Below are 21174 nucleotides of genomic sequence, written 5' to 3'. Positions count from 1 at the left end.
TGGTGTCAGACATTTAGATCCCACTGTATTTATGTATGTGCTTCATTTTAACATCGAAACTAATTCCATTGTTGGTAGGTTCATTTCCCTATGCAAACCTGAATTCTTTTGACCACTGCCAATTGTTAGTCATGAGCATTTTCAGCTGCTTGCACTAGCTAATAAAGACTTACACCTAGGCCTACAGCACTTCTTGAGTTCCATAAACATCAAATTCCAATTTCCAGTTCTCATGCTGAGTGTTTGTTTAGACTTTTCTTAGCCCCAAAATGGCCGCCACTGGAAATTATGTTAATCACAGGACATGTTTCCTTATGGCCAGTATTTACATAGGCCTACAATAGCGTGTATGTTTTTCACGTATAGCACAACAACTTACTGTTTTGCTATTAGAACTTTGGTGTCATCCATAATTTACATAATTTTCCTTCCCCAAATGGACTTAGCAATCTTTTCATTAAATGATAAAATGAACGAACTAGAGGAAGACGAGGACATGAAATATGCCAGAAGGTTTTTTGCAGTAGAGCTCTTTATTCTGTTTCGGCTCCCTCTCATCTTTAGGCCCCTCCCCTCTCATCTGGTGATGTAAGAGCCCCAAGAGCCCCCTCCAAGTCTTCGCCGCGCGTGCGCCAGCAGAACCACGCCCCTTCTTTCTACGAGCCATGTGGCTGTAGTTGGTAAATAAAGATAGCTGCTAATTTTTGATTCCAGTTTTTTTGCACAAACGCCGACCTCTGAACAGTCGGAGCTGCCAAAAATGTCGGCGGGCATCGTGAACCTCCAGGCGGAGGTGGAGTCGGTGCTGGGAGCGCTGGTCAAAGCGGCCACGGTGGAGTTAACCAAACTGTTCGAGAGCAGGTACGGAGCATCGGTGCTGGATGTGGATGTGGGCCTCACTGATACCAAAAGGGAAAATGAAACCTTGGAGACACTGGATAGTTTACCGACTGGGGACACGAAACGCAGCATCGGAGTGCAGGTGGACGAGGACATGTATTCGCAGTTGGAGCCGTGCGGTACGTCTCTTTGGGGCTTTAAATTATGTGACTTCCTGTTTACGTCCACGGCTAGGCTGCGGCTGCATGAGGAGAGTGCAGACTAGTTGCTCCTAAAGGTTTTGACCGCTTGTTGCAATCACAAGACAATGTGTAGCCGACCTTGTATGCAATCAGAGCACCTTTGGCTTGCTATAGTTTCTCGCACATGCACCGTCTCATTCATTTGGACATGTTGCACTGGAAGCCTGCAAGTAGTTTTCCATTGCAAACCCAGTAAAGGAATGTATGTCTGTCTTAATCCCTTCCCCCCTCTTCTCCATAGGTGCCCCCCTCCTCTCAGATGCTGATTGTTTGGGGGAGAACAGAGGGGAGGAGCCGGAGGGGGATGAGGAGGAGGAGGAGGAGGAGGAGATGGTGGGCCTCATTCCATCAGAAATCCTAGTGGCTGAAGATAATGGCCTAGTTGACCCTGCATGGTCACCCCTGAAGGAGCAGGTGAGTGAGGATTTACAAGGGTGTAAAATCAGGCGTGGATTGAAGAGCAACAGGCTGGGTGAAACTGTGAGCAGCTGTGTCTCACGGAATACATGAACATGTCATCACAGCGTAATGGTGTAATAGCAGTGCTGAATTTATTTTTAAAGGAGTGTTGATCTTCGGTTTTTGGCATACTCTACTTCAGACACGCGCAATTGTTGTTGTTTTTTTTCTTTTAACCAGGTTGTTGGAGAGACTGTGGACATGGTGGAGTTTGCCAGGTTGGAAGATGAACCACCAACTGACTGTGAACCTCCAACAGAAGTTGTTCTGAAGGGTAAGTAATACAAAGTGTCAGTGAGTCGAGGTGAGAGGCTTAAACACACTGACAGCCTGGAACCATGAATATGAAGCACATGATGCAAATCAGGCTAATAACCCTTTTACACTGGAATTAACCCTGCTAAGATCGGGCTTTAGTGTGCAATGGGAATGTGTAAACTCTGCATTTACACTCGGGTCAATTGACTCTGCAGTAGACCCGGGTTCTTATTACCTCAGCTCAGCTTTGATCCAAACACAAGACCCGTGTGAACACGCTAAGTTCTGCTGTGCAAGGTGATGACGCATTATCAACATCTGGTGGTGGCGCGTAAACAAGGAAGGACTTTCCAAGGAAATTTCATCACTGGAAACGTTGATTCCTATGTAAACAGCTCAGTGGTGTTTTGCAGCCAAAAAAACTCAACTTCATGGCTGTGAGAATACCTTCAGATAAAAATCACAGACGCGCTGCCTTGCCAGTGGTGATGCGGTCAATAGGCGATTTTTAGCAGCATTTTAAAAAACCTGTGTAGAACTGCTAATTTTGTTGGAATGGCAATAAAAGGGTTTTTATCTGCAGACTGTTTGTATTGTTAAGTCCATGTCAAACAAGTTGTTCTGCAAACAAAGGCAGTTAGTTTGGTCTTCACCCTACTCTTTACAGGAGGAAGTTACAAATATGAACAGGATGTGAGACATTTCCTGGGAACATGGTGTATTTTTTTAATGTTTTTATGTCATTTGTCAAAAATGGAAGACATGGATTCAACTTGTGAATGTTGGTAATGTATTGGGTATTCTTTGTTATGCAACTAGTTAGGATCAGCAGCCAAAATAGTGATACAAATCACCTGAATTGTGTTTGTGGGATGCTTCCCCTTACGAGTAAATTGTGCTGAAACGTGAGCAAAACATCATCCCTGTCATGAAGTGGTAAGTGTCCCAGTGCATGCTGGGAAAGGCTCCAAACCCCCAGCGACTTTGCAAAGGATAAGCACATTAGATAACCCAGAGAGAAGTGTTTAAACAAAGACTTTAATTTGTAGTCATTGCATGCAACACATGTGGCACAAACATTATCTGTATAATATGGCTCTTTTCTGGCACCTAGTGGCATATGTGGGGAACTGCAGCATCCACAAATTTGTGTCTCCCTTGGGAATTTTTACGGAGCCCCTAAAGGGACATGGGGTGAAAAAATTAAATAAAACGTTTCTCATGCGCACAAGATACTTTCTCGTGCGCACGAGAAACGTTTCATTTTATTTTTTCACCCCATGTCCCTTTAGGGGCTCCGTAAATTTTCATTGTCACCACAGGACAATTCAAATGAGGTGAACCCACATTGCAAAAGGAACTAAACAGTGACATGTGCAGTTACATTAAAGTTTTGTCCTCATTCATTTTATGTATTAACTGATGGCAGTTTGGCAGGTGGAAACAGACAGCAGGATGAGAATATCACTGTGATGCAGTGCTGTGCTGATTTGTTAGCCACACAAGCGGCTTATATTGCAGATTCTCAGCATGGCACAAATAGCCGTCATATTAATATAAAGGCTGAAACAAGCAAATAAAATGATTTAGATAAACCAAGAAAACACAGTGAAGGAGCCAGCTTAAAGTCTTATCAAATCTCTTAATCACTATAACAGATGGATGAACCCAGCAGTGGTACATATTACATGTCTGGAAAGGGCTTAATTCGGTTCTGTGGGATTACAACTAGACTAGAAAAGAGTTGGAGGGATGTTGAAGCTGAATAAGAAAAGAATGTCTAACAATACAATTAAAAGTGCGTCTGTATCTCTTTCAGTCTCTGCAGAGACATGGACAGAGACGATAATACATGGATCGACGCAAAGCTCCCCGCCAAAACAGAAGCCTCTCGTGATCCAACCAGATACACACAATATCATCTCTGGCGAGAAGGTGAAGTTTGTTTGCCCACTGCTCCTCAAGCAGGAGTCTTCAGCTCCCAAACCCGACAGTTCAGAGAAGCCTGTTCAAGCCGAGCCTCAGCCAGCCTGTGTCAGCACCGCCAAGGGCACCGCCTACAGCCCGTCCCCGTCTGATGGAGCCACTACTCCTGCTCAAGTCGGGGTTTGGGAGCGAATCCATACGCCAAAGGAGGAAAAAGACGATCTCCACATTAAACTGAAACTGACCTCTCCTGACCAAAAGCTGATGCTTCCCTGCACAGTACAGCTGGTGAATGTGCTCACAGTGCCTGAGTCAGAGATTAAGCTTCAGGAGGATGCTATAAAAGGCCATGATCCGAAGCACAAAAGAGGACGGCCTATTCCCAAAGACCTTCGCCGCCACCAGGGTCCTCACACAGGCCATCGGCTCTGCTGCTTCACCCCCTGTGGAGACGGCATTTGGCGGCTCGCGAAGGTGGTCACCCACACTCGCGATGGATACGCTTGCAGCATCTGTGCCAAGACGTTTAAGCGGAGGAAGATTCTCCGTCGGCATGCACGTTTTCACACTGGAGAAAAACCATACTCCTGCTCGCAGTGCTCAAAGACATTTGCACTGAGGAAGAGCCTCCGGCGCCACCTGAGGTTTCACACGGGGGAGAGGCCGCACTTGTGCACACAGTGCAACAAAAGCTTCCGTCTGAGAGACAATCTGAAAGCGCACCTGAGGTTTCACACAGGAGAGAAGCCTTTCAGCTGCATCACTTGTGGCAAGATGTTCAGGATCATGAGAAACCTGGAAAAACATCAGTGTGAATTCTTTGTTCCTTCATTCAGGATGATTGCTGGCATGTAGCTGTAGAAAAAGTGGCTGTTTGCAGTGGTTGCGCCACTTTCTACCTCAGACTGAAAACACTGTATTGCATTTGTAGAAGAGCCATGGAGGTTCTGAGAGAAGTATAGGTCAAGCTATAAGAGAAACAGAAACCAGGACCTAGACTGATTCTTGACACTGAGTCATTCCAGATTATATTTTAAGACAAATACGGAGTTGCATTATGATGTGGAATTTTTTTTATGGTTTTGTAATGGTTTTGCCCTTTTTCAGTCCTTCCCATATTTTGTGGTCCAATAAAAGGACTGAAACCATGTGCAAGAACTGCACACTACTACTTGATACGTTTTAGCATTGGACCTTTTGAGAAACACATGACCGGCCTGCATGTAATCCCTCAACCAAGCACCGTTCACAACACATACTACAAACAGTACAAGCTGAAGTACTCCGCTGCTCCATAGAGATGATTGTCTTGTGACAGGTTGGAACGCAGTGGAATCATTTATGCTTTTATTTACAGATAGAAGATATCTGGTAACTGGGTGGTGGGGCAAAATACAGATGTTTACCTGCCAGACTTTCCTTTTTATATAAAGTACATGCAGTGATTTGTTTTTGTTTTTGATGTATATATTCTTTATGTATCAAGTTTTTCTTATACTAACGTCTCTTGTCAAAAAGTGTTTGATTACAATTGTTGATTGTTTTGCTGAATGTATGTAGACTTCTTTCTTTCATGATTTACATGTTTAAGGCAGTCCATGCTGACTTTGTTTGAAAATCTGGCATTAATGATAAAATACTTAGTAAAGATATCCATTCTATGTAAGTGTACATATTGTGAAACAAATGTGATCCTAGGGCCTCTTTTTTAAAAGTGTTTTGAAAATAAAACGTTTTATATACCTTAACACAGATACTACTACACGTTGACAAATGTCTGTATTCATCCTCTTAAACTTTTTCTTCTGTTTTAATAATAAAAAAAGATATTGTGGCACACATAGTTTGGCTTATTTTGTTTTGGGAACCCTCACAACACAAGATTCAGTGTGAAATAAGGGCACAGTATGATTATGTAATAATCGCACCCAACATATGGATTTTAGTTTGTTACTAATGGCTTAACCACTTAAGGAACACCGTTCCAACATAGGAACATCCTTCACTAAACGAACACCCTTCGTAAAAACGAATAGTTTTTTTGCTAATAGTTTAATGCATCAGATCTTAACAGTACTCACTGTTGGAAAGCTGAGACTGTCGTGATTATTTTAAGCCCAAATTATTTCCAGACCATGTAATAGCCTTCTAAACTCACCATGACACAACATTAGAAAGAGCCCTCTACCGCAAGAAGCAAGAATGCCTACATACCTTCGGAGTGTTCCCCTTTTCCACAGCTACAATGTCATGCCACAATTTTTTTTTCATAGTTCGCCAGGAGTCCATAGAATGGGAATATCCATGTCATTTTACCCAAAACTAGCTACAAGTGTCGAACAAGCAAGAAACCCCAGTGTCTTAGCTTTCATTTGAGACCAAGATTATGTTTCTAGGTAAAGGGGTTCTCAAGTTATAAGCCTTTGAATCTCAGTAGGCGCTCTTGGAAAAATAGGACCCAAGCAAAATGCACAGACATGCCTTTAGAAAAAAAATTGGGAAAGATAAATTTTTTAGTCTTTTGACTTCAAATTTTGAGTGTAGCAAGCTGAGACCTGTGGCTATGGCCTAATTGTGTCTGCTGTGTCCATAGACATACCTGAACCCTTATATTTTGTCAGTTTATTGACATTTGAATTGAACGAAAACCAAAACCTGTGTTCCAACCTCTGTAACTCTGTGTCAGTATGTCATAGAATCACAGTTACACTTCTAGAAAAAACTTGAGGGTGTTACCTTTCCAATGGTACCAATCCCTGAGTCTCAAACTATGTGGGAGCTGTCATGCTTTTAATTTCGGTATGTCGTTTTGGAAAAATAACCTTAAAATGGGGGCATTCATTAAGTGGTTAACTTAATTTACCAATGCTTTACAGAGCAGTAAATGTTCCATGTGAGACACAGTGTGTACACACAGTAAATATTGTATATATATGAATTTTTTTCCAGGAATTTCGCCATTCCAATGAATTGCTTTTCAAACTTTTTGGGAGTTCATCTGATTTTGTCACTAGGGTTCCCATGATGCTTTGGGTGCTGTAAACAGGAAGTGTGGTGTTGTCGTGGAGGGGGCGAGGTAGTCAGTTTTAGGTCGAACTAGGTGAAGATGTATAGATGTAGTGTAGCTGCATTCATGTCTTCACTAGTGCTGCGTTAGTTCTTATCTGGATCTGCGCCACGGAGAGTCATGCCAAACTAGTTGTTAGCAGGTTCACGTTAGCAACGGATGTAACTTATCTAAGTTACAGACAGCAGGATAATCCACCGCTAAATGTCATTACATACAAAAACTGCTAAACTGGTTGACATGAGGAAAGACTTGTTCTCGTGTGTTTGTGAGCGGATTAACGAACGTCGCTGGACACGGGAGAAACGGAAAGAATACGCTAAATACGTAAGTACGGACATTTTCAATTTAATTAGCGAGTTGTGACGCAAGTTTTGTCATCGAAAAGGTTGTTAAAATGACGACCAGTGTACTGGGTCTTTTGTGGGCAGAGAAGAAACACAGAGACAGTATGTTATGTCGACATGTCACTAGAAACATGTTGGTTGCATTACACGACATTTTTTACAGTGTAAACAGATGCAGCTCCTACACAGCCACGGCACGCACACTCACGCAGGTGTTACAGATTTGACTGACCGGCTGGAAACTGTAAAGAGTAACTTTACTGGCGTTTTCTTTTCTATGCATATTTAGTACATATTTAAGGGATACTATGTTATTTTAGAGATTAAAATTAAACTAACAACTGACTAATAAGTTTGATATTTACAATATTTATGAGGTAACAATACAGACTCAGAATTTTTTTTTTTTTTTCCATAACTGAATCAAGAAGCTGTTCTCAGAGGAAAATAAGGTCCCCAATACACTGTTTTAAGCTAGAAAGGTGGCAGGGTCCGCCGCATATAAACACACAAAGTAAAATGGTATGAAACTGTGTTGACCTTTAAGATCAGTTTATCTATTCAGCCATGAAAGCATAAAGGGTTTGTTTATTTAGTTTACTTAAGCATGATAAAACAGTCAGTGAAGATCTTAAATGTTCTTGCCCAAAGCTACATAGTGCAAATTAAATGTTTAACCATTCCTAATGTCCTCTGTGACGAAAGGATTAGTCCAACACAGTTTACATCTTCAGATGATGTCTAATAAACCCACAAAACGTTTGTGTTTATTTTTACTCTCTTTACGAATGATAGATAAAATCTGAAATTATTTTGTAATATCACACAGCAACAATTTGATTATGCATTCCTGTATTCCTCTTAGAAATTCATATATCTCATCCAAGTTACTCTGGATCCTCCTCCTGTTAGGCCCCGCCCCTCCAGGAAGTACAAATATAACGTCAGCTCTGCTTTCACTTTCAGCAAGGTGTGTAAAGGAGAAAGAAGAGAAGCCTTCCTGACGGCTTTACTAAGCTTTAACTGAAAAGGTAGGATTCATTGTCTCTCGTGCTTCTGTGAGCTTGTGCTCAGGCTCATGGATCATTCATAACAAACAAAATAGGTAGCTGCTGCGTGGTGTACACTCTCTGCAGTTAACTCCGTCCTGTCTGCTCTTTTGACACTCACTGACACTCCTTGTAGAAGGGGCGTCAAGAATGGAGTACACAGAGAAGAAGCTTGAGGAGATGCTGAGGTGCCCAGTGTGCCAGGACATCTTCAAGGATCCTCATCAGCTTCCCTGTGGACACAGCATGTGTATGGGCTGTCTGGAAAACATGAGGGACCACTCTTCAGACATGCCCTTCCGTTGCCCAGACTGCAGGAGTTATTTTGGATTAGCAATTGGGCTACAGAAGAGCTACACACTAACCAACATCACAGAGAACTTCAGAGAAAGCAAGAAGAGGAAGGTAAAGTGCCGCTTAAAACAGAATTAACTTAAAGTTGTGGAACGTAAAACTCATTTTTATTAACAGTCAAGTGCAAAACACACCTTTTCCCAAATATCAATATCTGATTTTTATACGTAGGACATACAGACCAAAAATGTGTTCTGCGACTGCTGCCTGACTGAAAAAACTCCAGCCTTTAAAATGTGCCTGAAGTGTGAGGTGGCGCTGTGCAAAGAGCACATCAAAGACCATCTGGAGCTGCCAGTGTTCACGGGACACCCCTTGGTCAAGCCTCTGGGTGACCTCACGGAGCGGAAATGCCCACAGCACGAGGACGCGGTGCTGAGGTACTACTGCAATGCATCCGGACGCTACATCTGCAACATGTGCGCCCTGGAGAGCAAGAATCGAAACATGTCCACTGAGGCCTCCAATGTCGTACGGAGACAGCTGACTGTGAGTGTTGAATAACTCTTTTACAATATATCACACAAGAAATATCTCAGCATTATGATATCAGTAAGGAATCATTAGGGGGGATCTGCAAAGTGAAGATGTGATGGTAACAGTTTCTCGTAAAGAGACTGGGGAATTCTTATCAGAGACTGTGCTGCGGAGAAACTGGATTTTCTAGTCAGTGGGAATCTGAAGTCGGACATTCAGCTGCCCTCCGCGTTTATTCACTCTGCAGTAAAAGTCAGCCATCAGTCATTACAGAGTCATGCCGTGTAGGGCTGCAACTAATTATTGATTGAATCATTGATTAATCTGGGGATTGATTTCCTGATTAAATGATTGATCGTTTAGTCTATAAAAGGTCAAACATTTCTGAAAAATTAAATTCCCCAGAGCTCAAAGTAACTTCATTAAATTGCTTCTTTGACCAAAAAAAAGCAACAAATCTTCACATTTAAGAAAGTGGTTGTGTGTGTGTGTGTGTGTGTGTGTGTGTGTGTGTGTGTGTGTGTGTGTGTGTGTGTGTGTGTGTGTGTCCTTCATTCAATAGGAGTACATGGACCTGCGCTTCGAAACGCTGAAGCTTCAAATGACAGAAACCAATAAGTCGGTCAAAAAACTGCAAGAGCAGATCAGACATGCGGTATGCTCTGTTTACTAAATCCTCTGTCTTTGACACTGCAAGGTTTGCAAACTGACTGCTACACTTTCCAGATCTAATATGTTCTTTTGTCCTGACAGAAACTGAACTCTTCGGACTCAGCCATCAACAGTGTCACATTCGTGCTGCTCTTTCTGTGGTTCATTGTTCTGTATTACGGTAAATGAGGGCAAAGCTTCCTTGTATGGTATGTGTATGTGTGGTATGTGTATACTTGCACGCATTGATGTCTATCTTTGTTCCCAACCAGCATACAACTACTCTGTGGAAAACAAGATGCTGACAGCAGCACTGGACAAGCAGCAGAACCGTGTGCATCACATTTATTCCACCATTGCAGGTAAGAAGGAAGGCCCGAGATGCAAACTCCTGCCCGCTTACATGACTACAACAAACACAAGACTTAATGATTAGTGATTAATGATTACCCACAATGACGCAGCGTGACGTTGGCTAGTGGTTATGTAACGGGGCTAATTCGAAGCCTTGAAGTGTCACTGATAACATTGACATTAATTTTTTTTTATTCTGTCTGGAATTGTTTCCACTTGTATGATTTTGGTTTGGTCCATATTTGTTGGTGTTCAGCCTTTCAAGGGAGGGGCGCCCACACCTGTATTAACATTTACATTTACACAACCGCAGTACCAATAACATATATCTATTGATTTATTTTATAGCTGTTTCTGTCATAGAATAATGTTGCTATAAGCCTTAGGGCTCCATTATTATTGATTTATATTATACTTTACTTTTCTATTTTCCTGCTGCCTACACGTTATGTTGGCAAAACTGTCAGGTTATGTTTATTAAAGATAGTTTAAAATGCATTAATTGAATCCAACAAATCACTATTTATATTGAGGAGTTAATCATTATTATTACTTTTTTTAGGGTGATTACGACAGATGAGAAGCTTTGTTCAAAAACCTTGAACCAAGCTTTGAATGTAAAAAAAAAAAATGACATTCGGTGCAGCCCTCATATGTCAATAGGGTGTTAAAGGAATAGGTCAGCAATTTGGGAAATACGCTTATTTGCCAGTTAGTTAAAGTTCAATATTTAAAAAAGTACAAAACAGAAAAAAGGTGCCTCTGAAGCATGTCGTCGTTCAGACACTTTGTTAAGGACACAAGCTGACGTCAGCCGCCACTATTGTCTGATGCTCCTCTGACAGCAAGTTCTGTAGGTAACTCAGCTAACCTGTTCTCTTTTTGTCCAATGAAAATCCTTTACACAGAACTCTTGGCTGATAGTCCTGTGAAGAGTCAGAAATATCTGCCGACAGAAGGTAAAGAAAAAAATGACCTGTTGACACATTCCCCACCATCAGCTACAGAATCCCTGTGTGAAGTCTCGCTGATTACCTCTTTGCTCAACATAGGCATGTACTATAAACTGGGCTAGGATCAAAATAGTCTATGTAAACCCAAATTGTCTGTCTCTCAGCAATTCACATCTTGGACGTGGACACAGCCAGTCCATTCCTCGGAGTCTCCGCTGACCTCCGAACAGCAGAGAGAGTGAAAACCAGGCTGAACTATCCCAGCAGTAAAAGCCGCTTTGAAGAAGCCCCGCAGGTCCTCTCCGAGCGGTGCTTCTCCACTGGCACCCACATCTGGGAGGTGGAGGCCGAGGGATACTGGGACATCGCCGTGTCCTACAAGAGCATCCAACGCAAGAACAACAACAGCCCCTTTGGGAAAAACGCGCTGTCTTGGAGCCTCACGCACGATGGCAAAGGCAAGCTGTTGGCCTACCACAATAGAGAAAAAAAAGTTATCTCTGCGACCCTGAAGAGCACCCGCATAGCTGTGATGGTTGATTTTGGGAAAGGCAACATCACATTCAGTTCCGTGGAGTCCACGATCACACGGCTGCACGAGTTTAAAGCTGAACTGACCGAGCCAGTGTGCCTGGGTTTCGGGCTTTACAAATTGGATCCACCCAGTAGAGCCACTATTGTGAACTCTTCATGAAGAATCCTGGAAGCTGTCTCAATATTCAGCCGACACTGGAATAAGACTGCACTTTAATTGGGGGATAAAGCCAAAGAAAATGAAGAATCGCCTCAGGAATATATTTTTATATAGAATTGTGGATCTTAATTTGTGCAACTGTGAAAAATAGTATTTTTTAAAGAATATTTATAAGGATGGGCTGGTGTGCTTGATTTAAAAAAAACAAAACAAAACTACACTGTTAAACTTAAAATAAATAATCCTGTAATGAAAGAGAACAAAGATACAAGTGTTGCAGCGGGGGAATGGGATGAATGGGATGAATGAGCTGAAAGTAGGGTTGCAATGGTGTGAAACGTCTCGGTATGATAATCATCTCAAGGGTATCACCATAAACAGTACTACTCTATTATTATTATTTTTACTATAAATGACATTTAATCACATTCATTGAACAAACACTTTGTTCTAGTTTCACAAAATATGTCCTGACAGACATGAATTTGACATAGATCTGAGAAAGTATATTGTTTTAACACTAATATGGTAGCGTTCATCACAGCAGATAAGAAAACTTACATGGTACAATAGTCGGCAATCTTCAGATCGTGGTATACCTTGAAACCGATATATCGCTGCAACCCTAGCTAAACGTTACTTACTTTAGCCTGCTAAACTTTTCATCAGTGTGTCATTTTACTGCAAACAAAAACTTGTGTCATCAGAATTACTTGTAAGAGGCTAAATCATACAATAGAGCTCGGAACTCTGACTTTGCCAAATTTATATACATAATATGGAGTTTATAAAATGCCAGCTTCACTGTTCTAGTCTATGGGATAAAGAAACTGAAAAGAATCTGAATGTATGTGTGTTTTGCTGATTACCGGCCATTTTGGCCACAAGTCACAAGTGCAAGATTAGTGGTGAATGCCAAAATGTTGCTTACAGTAACAGAAGTAGAGAGAAGTTAGAAAGTCAGCAGACTATAATCAGTTACTCTGCAGTATCTGTGTAAAGGCTGCCCAAATTAGCCACAACAAGCTACTGGGCATACCAAACCGAACCAAGGCAGGCACGGTTGAGTTAAACAAGTTCCTTAGTCTCTTTAACATAGAAAAAAAGAGGGGAAAAAAGCACTGGACCGAGCAAATTCTGCTCATTTATTAAGAAAACATTGAAGTTGAACATTAACAACTGCCAATGATCTGAACATTTTTTATACAAAAAGATGAAGGCAATATTCAACCTAGAAGGCCCCTGTAGTGCCACAGTACAAAAACAAAGTATACAGTGATCAAACTGCTTTTCAACCCAAACTAATGCATATTTCAGCTAAGTAAAGAAACAAAGATTTGCGTCTCCAGGTTATTGCAAGAGACAGAGCATTCATTTCAAATTGGACACTGAGCACTTAGCGATCGTGTGTCTCAGGCTGCTGTAAAAAAGGTTGAAATGTCGATCCTCTTTGTCAGAGTATTTTGAGAAGCACTTTTCCAGCAATTTATAGCAAGTATTGACTGACCTGTGACGGCTTTAGTAAAAAGAATCTAAGAACACCATTATCTTGACCAACTGAATTACTTCATTTTGCTGATCTTTTCTCTAGCTGCCTTGACGTCCCTCGGTGCCTGAATAAAAGTTGTGTACATTATCTAACACTGTAGCAGAATTGTCTTTGTGGCTGTCCTAATTTAACAATACAACGTGTTTATTGTCCTAAACAGCAACTGTCCAAACCTACAGTACATGTAAAAAAAAAAAAAAAAAAAAAAAAAACAATGAGAGAACTGAAACTGCAGTGTGATGCATCTGTCCTTCATCTTTACGCTCGCTCTTTGTGGAGAAACGAGTGTTTGGAAGCGGCTGCTCTTATTTCACTGTTCCCAAGCTCTGATTCCTGATGGAGCACCATGCCATGAATATATCTCTGAAAAACAGAAAATGTAAGTTCAGAAAGGTTCTCTGGAAACGTAAAGTAGGCACGTGCACGTTTCAAACCTGTACACACCTGCAGTGAGTGGCCACACACTCGTTGCTGCAGTACTCTTTGTCCCAGTCGTCGCACTCTATGGCCGGATTGTTGCAGCCCGCCCTCGCACACACGCTCCTCATAGCCGAAGCATCACTGGATCCATTCACCTCCATCTCATCCTGAAAAAAAAATTAGCGCAGATTTGAGTGTCATTAATATCAGTAATGGGTATTTTCTGTATCCTGATGAAGGCTTGTCACATTAGGTGATCATGTTACACCAGCCTATCTTTCCGTATGAGACTCTATGACACCGTGAAAGCAAAAGTAAGAATGAAAATGATTCAGCCTCTTGGAATCGTTTCTGGTTTAACAACTTGAAATCAGTTGGTGTAAATGGGATTTCCCCGCACTCACCAAATGAAAAAGAATTCAATGTCATGTCAAAGTCAGCAGGTATAAAACAATAAAGGATTGCGTAAGTATCCACCCTCTTCCAGTCAGTGTTTAATAGAGTAACCTTTGGGTCTATAATTGTCTTTCGAAGTCAGTTATTCTCAGTTGTCCATGTGAAACTCCTCGAGCTGTGTCACTCTGCATGGGCTGCTGAGCATACGCCAATTTTCACCATCCCAGATGTAAAGTGAGCATTTTCAGCGTTGGCTTCTTCTTTGCCACTCTGCCATAAAACTGATGAAACACCCAGGCAACAGCGACTGTGTGCTCAGCATGTCTAGCCTCAGCCGTGGAAACACGTAGCTGCCTCAGTGCTGCTGTAAGCCTCTCACACAGACGGATGTGATTTACAGCAGTGCCATTTTCTAGCGAATAACCTAGTTGGAGGTTTTCGTGCCAGATTTGTAAGGCAGGGCTTCAGGATGATACTGTTTTAGTCGTACATACGCCCCACAATATGTCAAGTGTGACTTAATATTTGCATTCGTCGCACCAGTGGGTCTGAAGTTAAGTGTGTCATGCAAAATTGAACCGTAGCTGCGCCTTTATTCCTGTTTACAATCGTTTACATAATGTGTTAGGAATTTTTCCGTTCAACCACTGTAATTTAAATACAGGAAACACTGTCATTTCTAAAAGACCTTTGGCTGTACTGATTCTGATTCAAGTGTTGAAGTACAACCCTGATTCTAAAAAAGTCTGGACATTGTGTTAAACATAAATAAAACAGAAGACGATACTTTGCTAATCCTCTTTTGTCACGTACTCAATTGAAAGCAGTACACAAAAAAATATATTCAATGTTTTACGTCATCAACTTCAAAGATTTTTCTAAATATATACATATTCTGAATTACATGCCAGCAGCATGTTTTACACAGTGTCATAGCTTTTTGGGAATCAGGGTTTTAAGTACTCATTTAAATATACAAACTTGTGAAGCTGAAAAACTTTGACCCACTGAAAAACAGTCTGGACTTCTGAAAGTTAGGAATCTGTTGCTATGCAGTATGGCGCTTTTTGTGGGTAAATTATAAGCCGCCTTCAAAGATTTGAAATCAAATTGGGTCAAACCAATCAAATTTAAAGGAGTTATTTGGAGACAAATAAGATCTCACACAAAGCAAACCTAAACTGACAATCACGACGAATTAAGACCATTCACCTCTTCTGAAGGCAGCACCTCTGTAACTTCTTCATCGTCTGTATTGCCTGACATGTCAGCAGAGTTCACCACCTGCACTGACACCACAGATGCAGACTGGGTGGATGTAGCCGCAGCCGACGACCCCGCCGCCGTGTCGGGGACAATAATTGGCAGGGTGTCTTTGCCCTGCAGGGAGGCAGGGACTATTTTGATCTGGAGTGGAGGTGGAGGTGTAGCCGTGACAGACACAGCGAGACCCGGCGCGGAGCTTCCCTCGCGGGGCTTGGCCTGTAAGGGCGGAGGTGCTGGCGCCATTTGCTGGAGCCGTGGTGGAGGTGGTGCATTTTGCATCTGCTGCAATGGAGGTGGCAGGCGAGCACCACCCGACACCACCAGTGTAGGCTGCAAAGTGCGAGCCCCGCCCGGCAACACGGTCACCACCTGGCCCCCCGCCTGCAACATGTGCTTTGGGATGATGATCTTGGTGATGGTCTGAGCCGGGGGTACTGCAGCTGCTGGAGCCGTGACTTTGTTTGCCCCCGTGCGTGAACGTGTGGTCATCTCTGGGACGTCCAGGATGATGTTGGAGGCACAGATGTTGGTGATGGTGTTCTCTTCCAGTGTGCTGTTAGCTGGGCGGACAGCCTGGTGAGCGGCAGAGGGAAGAGCTGCGGGTGCTGGGTTTACGACTGGTGGAGGTGGTGAAGGGGCAGTCTCCATGTCCTCAACGGCAGGCTGTGAAGACAGATTAATCAATAGAAAAGTTATCTAAATGAAAATACCACACAGCAATTAACTGGTTATCCTTTAGATGTCAACATCATCTCACCTGTGAGAGCTGGTTGGCCTTATAAGCTGCCAGTACTTTCAAATACTCTCTTTTGGCTGCTTCTGTCTTCCTCTTATACACCTAGTGGAGACAAAACAAGTAGTTTAAGTTATATAGTTTATCAATAGATGCCATTTATCTCATACCAACAATCATTTTTCTCCCCCAAAACTGACACAGGAGGATATTAATATACAATATGTGTTCTTTCACCTGTTTCTGTTCCTCCGCCAAGCTGTCCCACATGGAGGCCACAATCTTTGACACCTCCCCAAAAGTGGCGTTGGGGTTCTGGCCCTTAATGGCTGCCTGTGTATCTCTGAAGAACAAAGCATACGCTGAAACGGGCTTCTGTGGTTCATTTGGGTCTTTCTTCCTCCTTTCTCTCTTAGCGCCCACCGCAGCAGTCACTGAGGCCAGTGTGGCTGGCTTTCCCCCGGCCCTCCTGGCCACAGCTGGGGACACTGAAGATATAGGAGCTGAGTGAGTGGACATGTGGGAAAGGGAAGAGGAGAGAGACATGGGGGAGTCTACCAGCACACTCCTCTGAAAGAGGCGAGGGAAAGTGGAAGAGAGAGGAGAGGAGATATTAGCCGCAGGATCTAAAACACATTTGTGCAAGCAAACGGTGATGTGTGCCTCTGCTGGTGCAGCCCCTCACCTTGAAGTCATCCATGTCCTCATCCTGCAGGGAGCCGGCTGGTGACGGCGTTGCAGACAGCGGCTGCTCATGCGTCTCTGAATGATGCCTCATATTTTCACCCCCAAGACCCATTGCTAGCTCAGACTGGTTGATCGTGGACAGGTGACTGCTTCCCAAAAGCCCATGGCTAATGTCACCAAGCTGGACATCAATGGTCATCGGGGACGAACTGCTGAAATGTGAACCACTGGAACTCCCCAGTTCCTGCAAAGAGATTAGAACAACTCTTAACTGCATTCACGAACAACATCACATTGAACAGCATTCTTTGTGAGGGCCCCACAGGTTGAGAACTCACCAAAGCTGAGGAGCTGAGCAGTGCTCCCCCTCCGGCTTGGCCCAGTGCCCCAAGGTTCAGCTGCTCCAGGCCCTGAGACCCAGAGTTTACAAAGGTGGAAGCGAAGGAAGGGTCATTGGCTTCGACCACCAGGTTGCTGACAAGGCTACGGGAGCCTGATGGTCCCCCGGTGCCGTCTGACCCATCGGCCAACTCAAAGTGGGACACTGCATCGCTGATGCTCAGAGTCGGGTCTGGGTCAAGGGAGATGGGGGGGATCTCAAACACCTCATCGCCGAGACTGGGAGTATGAAATGTCTGCTACATGTGGAGGAAGAGACCGAACAACGGGTCAGATCATAATCGACTGAAACACAAGCTTAAAGGAGGATACTATAAGTGAATAGTACAGTGCAACACCATGCTGTTTGAATTAAGTCATTTACCTCAGCGGACAAGAAAGGGTGGCCCGCTCCACTGATGGTGAGGTAGCTGTCGCTGCCTTCTACAAACTGAAACAGATCGTAGGCATTTAACTAACCATAGTGCTATTTGGTCGTTTAAAAAGTGAGCTTCCAAAGTACACACTGCTTATGTTACCTTGTTTTCTTCAGAGTATCCACCATAAGCCTGGGTATCCAAAAACTCCGTATCAACATTTTGAGCACAACCATCCGACAGCTCCGAGTAAAAATTGAGGTCCATTGTGAAAATTACTCTAAACAAACTATCCCACACGTTCTATACTTTGATGAAAATGCGAGTTCCTTAGTTTCCAACCCATTTAGGTCAACTTTTCCAACATTGACGAAAGCTGTTAGCGGCTAGTTGGCTAGCTAGCTAATCGCTGTCGGTTAGTACAACGTTAAGGTTGAGCAGATGTGGCTAAACTACTTAGCTTTGAAGCCCTATGGAAAACTGGGGCAATGAGACGATTTGAAGGTGATAGCAGCCAGACAAAGCCACAGTGTTGCCAAAATAGTACGCGTAAGCTCCCCGGGGCACAAAGCTTAATGGAGGCCCAACAAAAACCCATTCAAACGCTGTTGTGATGCTACTACCATGTCAGAACCGCACTGGACGCACAAGCTAGTGTTGCATTCATGGGCTGTCGGGAAATGTCCCAGTTGTTACTTTGAAAACCTAAAGGCACAAGTATTTTCCATCATCATCATCATATCTGCACTGTATCATCTATGTGATTTCTTAAGACATTACGTTTAAGGGACAGATAGCATGGTAGTTTTCTTAGCCAACGAGGGTACAAATGGTAATTATTTTCACAACCATTTCTGTTTGCCCAGTTGCAACAGATAGTTAAGTGACACATTCTCCTTTCCCGACTTTTGTGTGAACGCATCAGCACTCCCCACGCCAAGAAACTAAAATCTAAAGAGTTGGAATAAAGACTAGAAATGCTTGTTCTGTTCAAAGGTAGCTAGAAACTCAACATGTTATGACGTGTTTGTTTAAAAATCGAACCCATAAAAGAGGCATCATTCTTCCCATTGTAAGAAAGCGTATACACTTATTTCCCAAGATGTTAAAAATGTTACTTTAAATGTTACTGTGAACCTTTTTTCATCAGTTTACATCCAAAGCAACACGTGTAGGGGATCAGTACAACACAGATACTGCTTGGACATACCTCACTGGTTAAAGGAGGCCATAAACAACAAATCATAAAACAACATCTTGACACAAGACAATCATCCCAGTAAACCATTTATTCAAGTATTTCCAACTAAGAAATCTAAAAATTATAATTACATTATGTTCACTAGTGCAGGTCTGAGCTTCGGTTACTGAGACAGACCCAGACGTGACAACACAGAACATGATACATATGTGCAATGAACCTCTCAATCCTTCAGTACTCTACCCTGTAACTACATCTCAATTTGACCACATGGATCCAGAAAACTAATGATTATTGTTAAAGATATTATTCCAAGTTTTCATCTGAAACTGAAATTCCTTCTGGATAGTTGACAGCTGGTACTTAAAGGGTAACTCCACCAATTTTACCAAGTCTGGAGTACTACTGCATATGTGACAAAATATTATGAAGTCTTTTGACTCACCAGGGGAAGCTGCATGTAATCTGATGTATTAGATCAATTAGTTGCAATATGGGTCATGTAGGCACTGGGTGTGTGGAATAAAGAAATGATTTATCTGGTTCTCCTGTATTGATTTTGATCAACTGTTTTAAAAACTGTCAATAATGAGTCCAACAGTTTTTATAGGAGTGCAATGCCAGTGGACTGCTTTTCAAAACTGAACCACAATGCAACTCAGCCCGAGTGACATCACTGGAGGCAGTGGAGCCAAAAAAGGCTTTATACTACATTTTACATATGTGGTTCGCCCCAAGACCTGTAAACATACTTACATGTGTCAAATTATTATTATTATTATTTTAGTTTTTGGGAAATAAATTTCAGTTGCGTTCTGCCAAGAGTAACACAGGGGCTCCCACGGGCCCTTCAAATCAATGAGTTTGTAAATTTGAGGGAACAAATCAAGGCCTTGAAGGTCTTTGAAAATAGACATCCATTGGTCATTGGAAGTGCTTGGATTTAATATTTTGTGCAAAACTAGAAAAGGTTCTTTAAATGTTTTCTGTAACTTTGTGTTAGCGGATAGGCTACGCTCTGCTGTCTACGTGTTTCTGTCATGCTGTTTTCTGCCATCCAGTGGCGGTTCTAGACCAGTTTTAATAGGGGGGCCAGGTTGGGGCCGGCTTTTTTGTTAGGGGGCACATACAACCCGTAAAAAAGGATAAATCCCTCATTCAGACAAAGCAGTGTTTACAATTTCAGCAATTTTGATTGGGTAGTAAACTGCTGAGACACTTTATTTCTGCCTTTCCCTTCAGAACAAAATCATAGCAAGAAATCTGTCATTGTATTATTAATGCAGACTCACTGTCAGGGGGGCCACAGGGGGGTCCAGACTCAGAGTTACGGGGGCACTGGCCCCTGTTGCCCCCCCCCCCCCCCCCCCAGAACCGCCCCTGCAGCCATCACTGCAACACAACAGCACAATTGAGAAGTGTTGAAGTATTCAAGCTTCTCTCCATTTTTAATTGTGCACATTGTATCCAACATTTGTTCTTTGTGTCTTATTGTTTCTTTGCAACAGTAAGAAGAGGAGCCTGTGAAAAGACCCCAGGCTTCCCATCAAGTCCAGCTTCAGGAGAACAGACAGGAAACCAGGAAGATCGCAGCTGCCCTGAGAAGCCAGAGGATCTTCTGGAGACTGAGCGCCATCTCCCTGCTGGAGGAGATGGAGAAATCTACAGCTCTCTATGAGGCTCAGCTGGATGAGCATAAATGCAAGAACAAAACCCTTGCAGCTGCTCTGAGGAATGTTGAGCAGAATCTGGAGAGTCATCAGGTGGAGTGGCAGCAGGAAAAGACATCCCTCATTCAAGCCACAGAGGGTCTCAAGAAGACGCTGCAGGAAAAGGAGCAGGAGAGGGAGGAGAAAGAAAGCTCCATGAGGTCCCAACTGGAAGATCTCCTGACCAAGAAGAAGAAAAAGAAGAAATTGTACAGAAGGTTTTTTGTTTGACCTGATCTACGCTCAGGACCTGAGACTGAATCAAACACATGCCTGAGCTGTAGGTGGTTTTCTCTAGGTGCTCCGGTTAGCCAACCTTTAGTAAAGCAGAAATTCTTTCATACATTTAAAAAAAAAGTGAAATTAGTTCAGGCATGTAAAACCGGGTACCGGTTCCTGATCTGGGTCTTATTGATATATTTCTAAATTAAATATTAAAATGTCCACTAGTCTTTGCACCATCAACGCCAAAAGGCTCTTTTAAGAGTCACCTGACAACACCAGACTATCTGTAGAACCAGTAACGTTACCCGTTCCTGATCTGGGTCTGCAAGGGACTCCATCCAAGATTTCAACACTTATTGTCCTTTGCCACTGACATGTTGAGCTTTGAAGGCTTTCTTCTGTGTGCCGGTCATGTCACCATGGCAACTACAGGAACCACACCAGCCCACAGCAACGAAGCAATAAGATGGTTCACCACTTGTACACCTTATAATACTAATTATTTTAATCCATGTAGCTACATTTGTCTCGATCATAAAGCTCTGCATTCAGAGCCACGTTT

General features: G+C 42.8%; 3 protein-coding genes across 4 annotated transcripts; 2 read left to right on the top strand and 1 right to left on the bottom strand.

The window, feature by feature from the left end:
• The first annotated feature begins 624 nt into the window (after window positions 1-624).
• On the top strand, window positions 625-5568 carry LOC115573372 (zinc finger protein Gfi-1b). Of its 2 annotated transcripts, none has more exons than XM_030404123.1 (4): window positions 625-1019; window positions 1324-1496; window positions 1722-1815; window positions 3619-5568. In XM_030404123.1, exons 1-4 carry the CDS (start codon window positions 761-763, stop codon window positions 4578-4580), a joined length of 1488 nt encoding a protein of 495 aa, XP_030259983.1. In that variant the 5' UTR covers window positions 625-760; the 3' UTR covers window positions 4581-5568. The 2 variants fall into 2 exon arrangements, with proteins under 2 accessions (XP_030259983.1, XP_030259984.1); XM_030404124.1 differs by having other exon boundaries at window positions 1324-1500; window positions 1726-1815.
• Window positions 5569-6769: 1201 nt separating this feature from the next.
• LOC115572912 (E3 ubiquitin-protein ligase TRIM47-like) lies at window positions 6770-13312 on the top strand. The gene is made up of 9 exons (XM_030403405.1): window positions 6770-7119; window positions 8106-8170; window positions 8325-8593; window positions 8714-9031; window positions 9582-9674; window positions 9773-9851; window positions 9943-10032; window positions 10933-10983; window positions 11142-13312. The coding sequence occupies exons 3-9, from the start codon at window positions 8339-8341 to the stop codon at window positions 11669-11671; spliced, it is 1416 nt and encodes a 471-aa protein (XP_030259265.1). The 5' UTR covers window positions 6770-7119; window positions 8106-8170; window positions 8325-8338; the 3' UTR covers window positions 11672-13312.
• Window positions 12792-18142, bottom strand: tox4a (TOX high mobility group box family member 4 a). The gene is made up of 9 exons (XM_030403404.1): window positions 17640-18142; window positions 17486-17551; window positions 17061-17360; window positions 16721-16966; window positions 16273-16605; window positions 16060-16140; window positions 15249-15965; window positions 13665-13807; window positions 12792-13583 (listed from the first exon to the last, which is right to left on the bottom strand). The coding sequence occupies exons 1-9, from the start codon at window positions 17742-17744 to the stop codon at window positions 13526-13528; spliced, it is 2049 nt and encodes a 682-aa protein (XP_030259264.1). The 5' UTR covers window positions 17745-18142; the 3' UTR covers window positions 12792-13525.
• Between the last annotated feature and the right edge of the window lie 3032 nt (window positions 18143-21174).

This window comes from Sparus aurata, chromosome 21 (genome assembly GCF_900880675.1).
Source record: "Sparus aurata chromosome 21, fSpaAur1.1, whole genome shotgun sequence".
Lineage (NCBI taxonomy): Eukaryota > Metazoa > Chordata > Actinopteri > Spariformes > Sparidae > Sparus > Sparus aurata.
The sequence above is the reverse complement of the archived record's forward strand: the minus strand, read 5'-3'. Positions and strand labels throughout refer to the sequence as shown.

Coding starts and splice junctions, on each gene's coding strand:
- LOC115573372 (XM_030404123.1), top strand. CDS start 761: ATGTCGGCGGGCATCGTGAACCTCCAGGCGGAGGTGGAGTCGGTGCTG. Junction 1,020..1,323: donor TTCGCAGTTGGAGCCGTGCG/GTACGTCTCTTT, acceptor TCTTCTCCATAG/GTGCCCCCCTCCTCTCAGAT. Junction 1,497..1,721: donor GGTCACCCCTGAAGGAGCAG/GTGAGTGAGGAT, acceptor TCTTTTAACCAG/GTTGTTGGAGAGACTGTGGA.
- LOC115572912 (XM_030403405.1), top strand. CDS start 8,339: ATGGAGTACACAGAGAAGAAGCTTGAGGAGATGCTGAGGTGCCCAGTG. Junction 9,032..9,581: donor TCGTACGGAGACAGCTGACT/GTGAGTGTTGAA, acceptor TTCATTCAATAG/GAGTACATGGACCTGCGCTT. Junction 10,984..11,141: donor GAAATATCTGCCGACAGAAG/GTAAAGAAAAAA, acceptor TCTGTCTCTCAG/CAATTCACATCTTGGACGTG.
- tox4a (XM_030403404.1), bottom strand. CDS start 17,744: ATGGACCTCAATTTTTACTCGGAGCTGTCGGATGGTTGTGCTCAAAAT. Junction 17,361..17,485: donor ACCCTTTCTTGTCCGCTGAG/GTAAATGACTTA, acceptor CTCCACATGTAG/CAGACATTTCATACTCCCAG. Junction 16,967..17,060: donor TGCTCAGCTCCTCAGCTTTG/GTGAGTTCTCAA, acceptor ATCTCTTTGCAG/GAACTGGGGAGTTCCAGTGG.